At 39.5% G+C, this 13,204-nt stretch overlaps 1 protein-coding gene across 5 annotated transcripts in view; it reads left to right on the top strand.

Moving 5' to 3' along the window:
• Positions 1–13,204, top strand: part of ccser1 (coiled-coil serine-rich protein 1) — a 77,932-nt gene that overhangs the window by 38,482 nt on the left and 26,246 nt on the right. For all 5 annotated transcript variants that reach the window (XM_027167095.2, XM_027167096.2, XM_027167099.2 and 2 more), the window contains exons 8-9: positions 5,067–5,150; positions 7,466–7,543. In XM_027167095.2, coding sequence (XP_027022896.2) covers positions 5,067–5,150; positions 7,466–7,543 — 162 coding nt within the window. The remainder of the gene's footprint in view (positions 1–5,066; positions 5,151–7,465; positions 7,544–13,204) is intronic.

Here is a 13,204-nt window from a genome sequence, read left to right as displayed (position 1 = left end):
GCAAGAGGAAAGCTTAGAATAGGATGCCATGAATTCTCACACTGTGTTCAGATGACAGGAGAAGGGCGGGACCAGTCCTGCCCTGTTCTAGAAAACATAAAACTTCCTCGTATTTAAAAATAAAACCCACAATCCCACCTGAAACAGAACCATGTCACTTTTTGTCCTACTTTGAGCAGAAAACTTTGTATATCAAACATTTATCTCTGTGTCTTTCATAACTGGAGCCTGTGGAAAGTGCTCTCGTGTGGTTACACCGAGAAATCTGCAAAGAATAAGGAGTTATGCTTCTTGAAATTATTACCTGATTATTGTTTGTGTGGCTCCTATTGCAGTCATTAAGGTCTGTTGAGCACTAACATTAAAACTGACAGATGCAGTGAATAACTGTACGAGTTGTTGTGCTGGAAGAAGGTAAAATGGGCAAGTCTATGGATGTTTGAAATGGACCACTATGTGGTGACTGGTTCAGAGCATCTCCAAAACATCAGTTCCTGTTTGGTGTTTCCAGTATGCATGACAACCAGGTCATGGGCACTCAAGCCTCATGGAAGGATAGTCAGATCCAATTTAACAGAAGAGCTATTGTAGCACAAATTTGGCTACGAACTCAAGGTGTCAGAACACACAGTGGCATGACCGCAGACTGGTCAGAATTGGCATGCTGACCCCTGTGCACGGCTTTAAAGGACATGCAGACCTTAAGAGGTCTTGTAGAGTCTATGCCTTGACGGGTCAGAGCTGTTTAGGTGGCAGCACTGGGGGCCTACACATTAGGCAGCTAGTTTAATGTTAAGTGTATCATTGTATATTCATGGTGCAACAGGCAGAACCTGGCTTAATTGTTTTTATTCTCAATTTCAGGCTGCTGAGTTCGATTTATTGTTTTAGCTCTTATTAGACTGTATCTCTTAATGATGCAGAGGCACCAGTGATGGCTGACTGGTCTCTCATACAGTGTCAAACACTGGAAAATTTATTTATGACATTTTTCCATCGCCCCAAATCCACACAGTCTCTATACTGAATTAAAGAAAAAAGGTCAAATGAGTGGACAACCTTTTATCATCTAAATGTTGTTGTTCCATCCTTTTAATATAATTCAATAATGAGCCTGAAATGCTTCAGTGGCAACATGGCTTTGTGCTCAGACACTGCAGACAGTCATTTCAAAATCTAGTGTCCTACATTAATTAAACATCTAGAACAATATTTTTGCTAATCAGGGTAGGTCTAGAATGAGTTGCAATAAAGGGCATTGTAATTATGTTAGAAATTAATTGCATGGCAATTAATATAGAGGCGTTATTGTTGCAAAGTGGGTAGCATTGCTGGCTCACAGGTCCAGGGCCCCTGGTTTGATCTTGAGCTTACTGCCTGTGTGTAGTTTCACAATGCTTTCCCTGTGTCCGTACGAGTTTCCTTCAGGTCCTTCTACAAAACCAAGCTGGTAGAGTGGCCTGGTGTGAATGTGTGTGTGTGTGTGTGTGTGTGTGTGTGTGTGTGTGTGTGTGTGTGTGTGTGTGTGTGTGTGTGTGTGTGTGAATGTGTGAATGTGTGTGTGTATGGTACCCTGCCATTGATTGGTATCCCATACAGTGTATGTCCTTACCTCTATTCCAGTGTTTCTGGTATAGGATCCAGACCCATCAGGATCGTGTCCAGGATAAAGAGCTTACTTTATATGAATGAGTGAACGGTACAGTAGACAAGCACAACAAAAAACTCCCCATGCTGTCTTGGTGGGATGTTTGGCATACTCTATCTCCCTTATCAGTAATGAAGTCACTAACCAACATGACACAGCGTGATCAGCAGTTCATACTGTAGGGCATAGTTGACTACTGAGAGAGAATTGGCCAAAGCTAAGGGAGAGAACTTGGGGGGTAAAAAGAAGGAGAGTACATTATGAAACTCCTTTTCAATGACTCAGAGCAATTTTCTCAGCTCACCACAGCTTACCTGTATTTTTTTCCCAATAGAATCTTAACATACCTTATGATGGACAAAAAGAATCTATTTCAATAAATATAAAGCCTGCTGTTCTGACATTAATGTCATTGTAACTGCTGTATCAGCAGCAATGTTATTGTAACTTTCATTAAAATAGAATCACAAAAAGTAACCAGTCATAGTCATAGATTTACATAATAACACAGTAAATGTTGTAAGAAGGAATTTTTTCATTTATTACTGCAACACCATACTGTATTTATATGTACCTTTCTTGGTTACTTGTTTTCTGGCTGTCTGTACATCTACATGCTCTCATTAAAAAAGTATGTTTAAAATGGGAAATACAAATTATGTAGAGCACAGCAGATCACTGAAGTATGGTAATTGGTTCTAAATGAAAAGATTGGCTACGTGTCTCGTCCGGAGTAAGGTCCTAAAGAACCTGTCCGAGTTCGGTGTAAATCGCTCGAAAACTTGCTGAGTTATAAACCTCAAAAGTTTATAATGGAAGTCGATGGGGAAAAAGGCCACTTTGAGCTTCCGTACTGGGAATGCTGGAATTCCGATTGCTTAGAAAAGTAATAGCAACAAACTTCAGACCAGGGTCCACGAAAATTAAAAATTTGCACAACATGGACATGTGACATATCAAAACACTCCGCACAATGAGGGGAACTACCTCACAGGTATTCGTATCACGTCATATGCTCATGTCCGCTCACCTCCAAAAGTATTGGTCCAGTAGCTTTCACAATCTTTCTATGCACCGGCCTTTGCGAATACTTGCACCGTCAAAGCCAACATCAAAGTTTGTCGCGACAAACTTTACAAATCTGGTTATAATATTATTATTGTTAAATGGAATGGTCAATATTATGAATGAAAAAGAATGTATTTTTTAGTAATGAGTAGTTTTTCTTTTGTCATAGTTTGAGTAGCAGTAGATTTTTTTGTCTGCGTGTGTTTCTATTTATGGGCCTTGAAGAGCTGAACTTTCAATATACTTCTGTATTTGTGTTTTCTGTAACAGTAAAGTGTTCTCATTTGTTGAGCCTGACCCTTTCGCACTGCTGAAGTGTCTAACTAGGCCAACTAAACTGAAAAAACTACTTACAGCATGCTGCCAAAGTTACTGTGCACAGCGTCTTGTTATGCTAAAGGCATTCGTCTGTTTGTCTATGTACTTCTGCGAATATGTGTGTCAATGTAACTGTGGCCAAATTGCTCTCTGGAGGTCCACCATGCCTCTGCAAAGATAAAATGCCTCTTGGTGAATCTGGGATCTATAATTATCACATAATTAAATGTTCCCACAAGCCTGGATTTGGATGTGACCTTTTTTATGTGCTGGAAGTGTGTGGTTTTACTTCACTAGTTCACTAATTTGAAATTTGGTATCAAGATGGATAGTTATATTTTTTAGCTACATCAGAGGTAAACTGACTCTTGAGATCCTTGTTTCCATAAGGGAGCATTTCCGGAAATAGCTGTGATATTGAAGCACATAATCTTTTTAACTGAGCTGTTATGACCTCCATACTACATAATAGGGTTCAGTTAAACTCCTGACTAGCTGTACGTTTACACCTTGATTAATAGGCATTTAGTATTTAGTATAAGGTTTTAGGATGGGTTAAAACAGCCAAATTTTGACATTTCACTTTACAGTTGAAACTTCAAGCATATTTCATACACCACTGTGCCATATACACTCAGACTAAAAAGCATTGAAGGCTATTGGCTGAAGTCAGCAATTTAACATGCAATTAAAACACAACCAGTGAAAGTATGATGAAGCTCATAATTTAGTGATATTACCAAATTGGAATACCAAACAACTATAAAATGAACAGAGGATTATTTGCAGTATTTTCAAGATACTGTGCTCAAGTAGAATGGGAAATCCCAGTTGGGAGTGGGGTTTGTTGTTTGTTTGTTTGTTTGGGTGCCACCTATGTGTGAACAGCACTGGTCAGTAGAGACTATATGGCCAAACATTCCCTGGTCAGTAGAGACTATATGGCCAAACATTGATGGCTACCCATCAATGTGGGTGTTCTCTAAACTTTTACAAATTGGAAGCACACAACTGTATTGGATGTGTTTGGATTTTGTTTCATTACAGTTTTCTTCAATGGAACTAAGATGTGCAAACATGTTCCACCCTGTACACAAAGCCTATAAAGTCAAAGAAGGCATGACTTGCCAAGATTGATGTGGATCTTACTGCACATCCCCACTGCACACCTTTAGGATGAACTGGACTACTGAGTGTGTGCCAGTCTTTCTAACCCAGCATCGGTGCCTAATCTTGCTAATGCTTCTGTGACAGAATGGATAAATCCCTATGTCATGTTTTGGGATAATCGAAATATTACTTGTTAAAAAGTGAGGCATTTAATCTGCAAACATTGTACAATTTTGAAATGAAATCATGTCGGTAGTGAAGCAGAATAATTTTTGCGTGTCCCTCTGCCTCAATTTAGCCTTTGGCTGTGCTTCGCAAAACTATGGAAGGAGCACTTAAATTCTTTTAAGGGATTTGTGGACAATAATTCCATCTTTAAACGCTCATTTTTCCACTTTTTATATTTTCCCAATATACAACCTCAGACCTATTATAGGCTTTCATTGCACCATCATTAGTCTGATTATCCAAAAATTATGCTCATAAATGTGCAAGACTTTCATGTTACCTTACTGTATTTCCCCAGCGTGACTAATCTCTTTAAATTAAACCCTGTCTGGAAAGCAGCTTCGGTTTATCTAGGGCTCTTTATTACCAGTACATTAGTTGCCAAATCTATGCTGTATGTGGATGTGAATGAAGGAGTTTAGAGCTTTCGGTGGTCTAAATACTGAAGCTTAAGGTTCCTCCATACACATATAATGGATGTTGACCAGAGTTGCTGGAAATGGTGAGCAAGTTCACATCAGACAGAACTTTAGAGTAAAAGCTGCACTTCCTCTACACTTTCTCTTCTCTCACTTGAAAAGCTGGTTCCCAACCAGAAAATATGGCCTGAATAAAGTAGCCCTTTTTAAAGACTGTGTGTGTGTGTGTGTGTGTGTGTGTGTGTGTGTGTGTGTGTGTGTGTGTGTGTGTGTAGGATCCAGGGCGAGATGAGAGCCACTCCCTGCAGCAGCAGCTGAAAGAGAGAGATGAGTTGATCCTGCTTCTACAGACTGAGCTGGTGAGATAAGTCAAACCCTCATACACATCACCTCCATTTTCCAAATCAAGACGCCTATAGTCTTCTCACAGGCAACCAAGATTAACATGCTACAGCTTCATGCTTGCTTTACTTAATTCCTTTTTGTTGGCACTACATAATTAGGTGGGACTAAGGCTATAAATAATGGACGACATGAATGTCTAGCTGGTGTCTGTTTCTCTTTCACTGATAAGTTATGCCGATGCTTGAGAGCACTTCAGTTCGCACTGGAAATATTTTGTCACATGCTCTCTCACTGCATTGTAAACCAGGCACCATATGCTCACTACTACTCACTATGGCAAACACACTGTTCTGTGTCTTAACCGCAAGAGGGTAGATGCTGAAAGGAGAAATATGACAGCTCCTCCTCAAATTTATGGTCTAGCGGTGTGAAGGGGAAATGAAAAGACATGCTAGCATAAGAAAGGGGGCTTGAATAAACTCTAGAGGGCAGTCAAGAGGCTATAAATGCAAGAGGACAAATGAAGAATAATACTTCAGCCATAATGTGAAAGGCCGTCATAATGGTTTTCTACCTGCTAAATTGATATTTGTCAGATTGATTTGTGGAGGTGATTGAAAAGAACTCTTAAAAGCACATCAAATTTTAAATGCCATTGTTCTGTCCTATTGATGGGGTAAAGTGAAGGATGGTTGGTTGAATCTCAGTGCAGAATCATTATTACTCTGTCATTGTATTATTTCCATTAGATTGATTACTTACTCATGCATCACAAGCTAGAATATTTATTTGTTTATGTGTGGGTTTTGTATAACTTTTGTATAGTTGTTATGCTAACGTCATGCTGTTATATTCATAGCAAGTTTTCGGTCAAAGAACTTGGTCTAGACGGGGGGTAGTCTATAGTTTGAGCCTCTATAGTTTGGGCCTCAAACTATAGAGTTTTCTTGGAGTAAATTTTTCTGCCCAGACACTATATTCAGAAGACTCTTATGCTTTATTGATGCATTTCTAAATCTTCTTTTCTGTCATGAAAGGTCACCTTCTCTTTTCTTATGCAAACAAGTGTCTGTAGAAACAAAGTACTGTGGCTTTTATGTTTGCACATCTTAAACATGCACAATCCAATCTCTCCAATCCCTCAAGACAATACACCACAGTTTATTTAAAAGTCTCTTGGCTGCACAAGCCTATGCTTCAATGGTTTTCACCATTTTCTTTGTCTGATCGTGTTTATTCTGGATGTACATGCCTGAATATTGCTGTATTGTGAATTGTGTATTGTGTATTGTGTTTTTAGCTCATATGATGAACACACCATGTTCAAACTTATCACGTTTTTTTTTAAGGACATTATATATATATATATATATATATAAATGTTTTTCATGTGTCTAGAAGATTTGACATTAAGCCTTTTAATATTTCCAAATGTACAGTATTTTCCGCACTATAAGGCGCACCTAAGAGCCTTAAATTTTCTCAAAAATCGGCCGTGCGCCTTATGTGTGCACCGAGTTCCAAAAATCTGTAAAAATGTTGTTGTGCGACTTTGGTAAGCGCTCAGCTTGATTGACTGGGACCATTTCCCGCTGACACAGGGACGTAATACATACACTACGTACGCTGCCAGAGATAAACCAATCAGAGGACATTACGTAATATGTACAGTACGTATGCTTACCTCCACCACGCCTCCAGTAGGTATACTACCGGTATAGTGCAAAACAACATTTGTTTCTTCCTAACCATTATGCGCTCTACACTCCAGTCCAGTAGGTGGCGGTAAATGCACCTTAAGTTGGTTTGCCATCCGCCAATAAAAATTAGATGCTTACGAGTCACAATTCAAACTACAGGCTATCAGTTACGCGGTTGTAAATGGGAATAGAGCAGCTGAAAGAATTCGACATCAGTGTAGCTATGGTTCGGAAGTGGTGGAAGCAGGCAAATGTACTGCGTCAAGTTAAGAAGACACAGTAGTTAAGGACTTTGATGGATTTGTGGGAGAAGATTAAAAAATAATGTGTGTGTGTTGTTAAATAGTAGAATAAAGTTAAACTAAACTCACTAAACTCACTGCTTCCGTTACCTTTTTTTGTAGACTGTATGTTTTAGTATGCACCTTATAATCCGGTGTGCCTTATGTATGGGTTAAGTACAGAAATAGACCCCGTAATTGAGACTGCGCCTTATAATCCGGTGCGCCTTATGGTGCGGAAAATACTGTAAACAAGTAATTTCGCTCCCACATAGAACAGAACTGGATTATGACTGCTAATGGAATTCGCTACTGTAATTTTTTATTATATGTGTGCATGTGTTATAGGAAGCTGCCCGTTCTGCTCAGGGACCCCTGTGCCAAAAAACTGACAAAACAACACAGACGGATCCTCCAGCCCCAGAGGTGAGTACCCATTACTCGACCATAATAGAACTCTTAATGGCTCCTTTAAAGTCTTGGCTTCATTGAACACAGTCAGTTTTTTTTTTAAATAATTGAATTCAGGTCTGCTTGCCCTGTTATTTATTTACTTATTTATTTATTTATATTTGGCCATGGTTGGAGCAAAGCAATAATACTGTAATCCAGGCAGCGCATGTTCAGGTTCAGATAGTGCTGCCGGATTCAACACTTTCTCAGCAGAAAGCTTCAAGCCATTTAAATCATAAAGCTCTGATGCAGCGTTTTCTTGGATGTTCTTTGGGTAAAGCAGTTTTGCAAAGTTGTCATGCAGCATTCTGTGTAATACAAAGCTGTATAATTTACAGATATTAAGATGTTAAACTTCTTTACAAATTGCCTACATCTATTGAGATTCAGAGTAAGAACTTCAGAATGCTGAAACTTGGTGTAGAACCGTAATGTAGGGCCTAGGACCTCAGTGTTTGACCTCAGCGTATCAGCTGTGTGCAACCTCCATGTGTAACCTGGAAACAGTTTCAAAAGGTGGAGATTCCGTATCTCTCGTTTAGAATACATGAAGCGTATTATCACTGGCAGTAAGTTCTACAAGTTTTCTTCTTTCTTCTCTTGGTATTCGTCACACATTTTACCTCCAGCACTGTAATGCGGAGTGAAAAGGACCCGCAATATTATCATGGGTGGGTTTTTTCGGGGGCTCTACTTCCCTCATTCAGATTCACTTTTAGGCATGCTCCCGTGGAGATGACTGTCAGCCCCTGCCCCTTTCCCCTGAATATTTCCAGCCTCTCTAGAAGTTCTAAGCATTGTATTATAGATAATGTGCTTCTCTGATGTGAATTCTAATGATGTTTTTCTAATTGGTTTACAAGCCACACTGTTAACACAACCTAAATGGCTCACCAAGTCATCAGGCTTTTATCTTTTACATCGTCTATAAAAGAGCCGGCGAAAGATGAAGTATTCTAAGGAGCTCACTGTTATGCAATAGATAAACAGCGTTTTTGAAAAATATCTGAGAGATAACACGTTTTTTTTTTTTCACTGCAATGTCAAGAAGGAATGTGGAAGTAGAGTGGGTGGATAAAAATGTGGATCATCTTCTGCTTGTCTCATATGAACCAGAGGTGGAATCCAAGAGCAAAAACTAACCACACAAGACCCTCACGCAACCTATCTGCTCTACACAACCTCATCACTTCTGATGCTTAGCAAGAGAGGAGTTGCACTTCCGCACAACACAATGTAGACTGCACTGCTATATAGGTTACTTCATTGAGGACACACAGACATCAGAAAGTGTGTCTACAAGTAGGTCAGCTATTTCTAAGGCTGCTTTGACTTGAGGAGGTCATCACTATTTTTCCTCTTTATCCGTAGTTCTCTATTTTTTATCTGGAGCACCCCGCCTCTCACTTACTGAGCTAATTAGCTAAAGCGGGAACGAAGCAAGGGTTTCATGTCCTAACGAGCCACACAGCAGCAGAAAGGAATGGACCGGCCACATTTGTAGGCATCTGCCATACTCGTATTGAGCAGCCACAGCAAAGTATTCTCAATGTGTCAAAGAGCACTGGCCAGATGGCCAAACTCCAGACCGAGCCATTTATGCCAGCTTCTCTATTTCCATCTTGTCCACAGTTGTCCTGCAGATCAATATAATCTTCCGTGTCACTTGTGAAGCATGACACAGCTCTTCACAAGATTTCCTCTTAGACCTGAGCTGATCAAGAATCACGTCACGATGTTAAAACTGACATGTTGAGGAATTCCATTGTATCTGTCCATGATAACTGTTAAAGGGATATCAGGATAACATTGTTCCTTTAGATACCTGGTCCATACAGTCTATTCATGAGCACTGATGAGTGGAATGATGTCTGGTGGTGATGATCTATCCAGTGCACATGCAGCAGTTTAGCTCACCCACTCACATTGACATGATTAGCAAAGCTTTTAATGTTGTTTAAGTGACAGATCTCAGCTAAAGCCCCCTGACTTCCAAATGCCCCCACATGCACAAACACTCTCACAATTTCTAACTAAGCAGCATGAGCAATATGCATGTTTTTTTTATCCTGAATGAACGGTGGGGCTTGCAAAGTTAAAAGCAAATGTGATGCACTGGTTTATATCTTACTCATCAAACCATTCAGTGAGCCCTCATAGCCAGTGGAGGGTGACATTGTAATCATCAAAAACATCAAGAACACTCCTATCAGGATATGAACTTGATTCGGAACACCTGTACACCTAGTCATTTCTGCAATTACCGAACCAGCCAATCATGTGGCAGCAGCACAGTGTAAACAATCATGCATCTGCAGGTCAGGAGCTTTTGGTAATGTTCGCATCAAACATAAGAATGGGGGGGGAATGGGATCTTGGTGATTTTGAGCATGCCGTGATTGTTTGTGCCAGACAGGCTTGAAGCTTCTGAGATTTTAATGAACAACAGTTCTAGGGTTTACAAAAAAAGGAGAAAAACAAAGAGAAAGTGTGACACTTATGTGGAAACAAGGTCAGAGGAAAATGTCCAGATTGGTTCAAGCCAACAAGAAGGATGCAGTAAATAATGACTTTTTAAAAGTGGCGAGCAGTAATCATCTCCGAACAAACAAAACATCAAACCTTGAGGTGGATGAGTTACAACAGCAGATCACTACATTGGGTCTCACTTCTATCGGCCATGAATCTGAGGCTACAATTGGCCTAGAATCACTGACACTGGGCCGTTTGAGATATAAAAAAAAATATAAAATCCTTTGTTTTTTTCCCCTAGTTTTAAGCTGTTCTGCTGTTGTAGCACAGACAAGTGAAGGTAATGTCTGTGCTCTGAGATGCTTTTCTGCTATTCTGCAGTTGGGATTATTAATGGTGCTTGCAAAGCAACATTCTTGTTATCTTGCATACTGATTATTCTTCTTCCGGACAAAACTTCGGCGCGTAACTTGTCCCGCAGCTTTTGCCCTAGACCCATGAATGAGGTGTCAAATCGACCGGCTCATTGAGGAGAGGTGTGACTTTCATAAGCGATCCAACCAACGATGTTTGCACAGCGGACGAAAAAGTGGCTAAAAAAGTCCCATAGACCTGAATGGGCAATTCCTAAAATTTCACCCTAGCAACCGAGTGCCGAGATTTGCCACGTGCAAGCACCATTCACATTTTCTTCAGGTAATGTACATTCTAGTTTGAGTTACTATATTCTTCCTGTTGTTTTGAACCAATCTGGCAGTTTTCCTATGACCTTTCAGAGTTTCCACCATCAGAACTGTTGCTCACTTCATGTTATTTTTTTCACAGCATTCTGTGAAAACCTAAGAGAATGTTGTAAGTGAAATCCCAGGAGATCAGCAAGTTATGAAATACTCAAGACTCCTGTTTGGTGGCAACAACTACACCTCTGTTATCATTGAAAAGAGATTTTTTTTATATGTTGTGATGTTTCATGTGAACAACCGAAACTCTTAATTGGTATCTGCTTTATTGTATACTTGTATCGCTGCTATGCCACTCGATCATTTCATGAATGCGTTAATCATATGACTCGTACCACCGAGTTTTTTCTTGCACTTGTCTTCCATCTATGTATCTATTCTGAAAGACGTTATAACAAAATCAGTCCTTTACTTTTAAGCGATTAATAGAGGTTGAAAATAGTGGTATACAAACCCTCCAAAACTTGCACAAACAATGTAGAATGGATTCCTTTTAAATGAACCAATATTTAGCTAACGTTTAATTAGAGTTAGTGATTTTTGTCTTAACTCTTACTAAACACCAGGAACTTGCTCTGTCCAATTCTTCGTTAAAGTCAGTGCGAGAGTACAATGTATTTTCATCAAGTGCAAATACATAATCGATCATGCTGAGATGTTTCGTAAACATAAATTATAAACTGCTTCCATTCTTCTCTGCTTGTGGTCATTTTTTTCAGTTTGGCTTAAGCCTGTGGACCTCTGTTTAATAAGGATAATCGCTAAAGAGCCCTTTTACTCCATCAGTTCTCACTCCACGACAAAGATACGTTTTTGTTTTTTTTAACAGATTACTTAAAATTTTTCACATACCTCCCCTCCTAGCCATAAATCTTATTTTGAGAAGTGACAGCTCATTAAATGTTTGAATATTTATCCCATATGAAACGCCCCCTCCAGCCAAAATGAATTGTTCTGATTATGGCCTCGACGGTTCAATCTATACTAGCTGGAGGTGGTGGGAGGAAATCGATCGATGATCATCTTTGTTGCTTCAAGAAACCTGTTGATGGAATAGTAGTGGACATGTTCAGCAATGCCACGTTTAAGACCTTTAGTCCATCGTCCAGAGAAACATTTCATCATGTTTTGTTTTGACCTACCTCACTCGCGCTTAAGTTTTTTACAGGTCTCCCGTTGCCCCAACCCCCCACCCGAACCCCATTGTATTTTTACGATTGAATAGTGAAGCCAAGGCTTACCAAGTCTTTTGAACAGCACTCATAGAGATTATTATTGGAGCAGTGTTTAAGCACAAAAAGCTTTACCCTATATAAAAAGTCATGTATACAGAATTTCAATTCATTTTCTCAGCATATAGGTGCTTTTGTCCTATCTCTGCAAGCACCGTTTGAGACATTCACAGATGATTGGGTGATTTTGCAGGTCACCTAGCAGGTCTAAAATCACAATTTTTTTTTAATGATTTCATGCATCAGTCTGTGCAGAATGGTCTAGACAGACACCTATGTTAGTGGCACCTGTGGGACATGTGGAACAGTGAATTATCATTGCCCTGAAGAGCAAATCGTTTTGTTTGTTGTTTGACTATATTGTGAAGTAATAGACATGTACATGATTTTGTGAAATAGAAGATGTTTATATACCACCTTTTTATATACTAAGGGTTGCTTTACCCAGCATGTACCATAGAGTAACTTAAAGCATAAAAGAGAACGCGGAAAAAGAAGGCTGATATTGTGTGAAGAGAAATGTTTTCAGCTGAGATTTGAAAGAAGTAATAGAAGTGCAGTCACAGCTCGATTAGGGTAAGCCATGGCAATACATGACCTTCTGCCCACTGATGAAAGCCTGGTGTGGGAAACTGCAGTCTGCTGCCAGAGGATCTGAGCAAACAAGATGGGATGTAAAAGGAAGATAGGCAGGAGCAACAGTTGAAAGGGCTTTAGAAGAGCTAAAATGTAGATTGTATTGAATACTGGAAAGATAATTGTAATCAGGATAATTGACACAGCATGGGTGTAATATGAGCTGATCACATGGTGTTGTAGTAATTAAGCAGTTGAATGTTTAAATGTATTGTTTTAGCTGATATATCAATAAGCCAGTGCATTACAATAAAAGCCAATAAACACCATAGATATTTAAGAATGGACAGATTTTATGTGATGCTTGAATGAAAGTCCAGAACACCACCAAAGGAGTGTCCTGAATCACATTCTTATGCACTATTCTATGCCAGTGTGTAGTACAAATAGTGTGAGTGGTTTGTTCACACTGAAAATTACAACATGATGAAGGGTACTTCAAGTACCCAGATGATGTACTTATTCGACCGAAAAAATTCAATGTGGAACATCGGACACGTCATGCACTCAACGCTTGCAGCTTTGCTTTGCTTATGTAGTGGAAGAGGGGTGGG

Source organism: Tachysurus fulvidraco, chromosome 14 (assembly GCF_022655615.1).
Source record: "Tachysurus fulvidraco isolate hzauxx_2018 chromosome 14, HZAU_PFXX_2.0, whole genome shotgun sequence".
NCBI lineage: Eukaryota > Metazoa > Chordata > Actinopteri > Siluriformes > Bagridae > Tachysurus > Tachysurus fulvidraco.
This window is presented reverse-complemented; position numbering and strand designations above follow the sequence as displayed.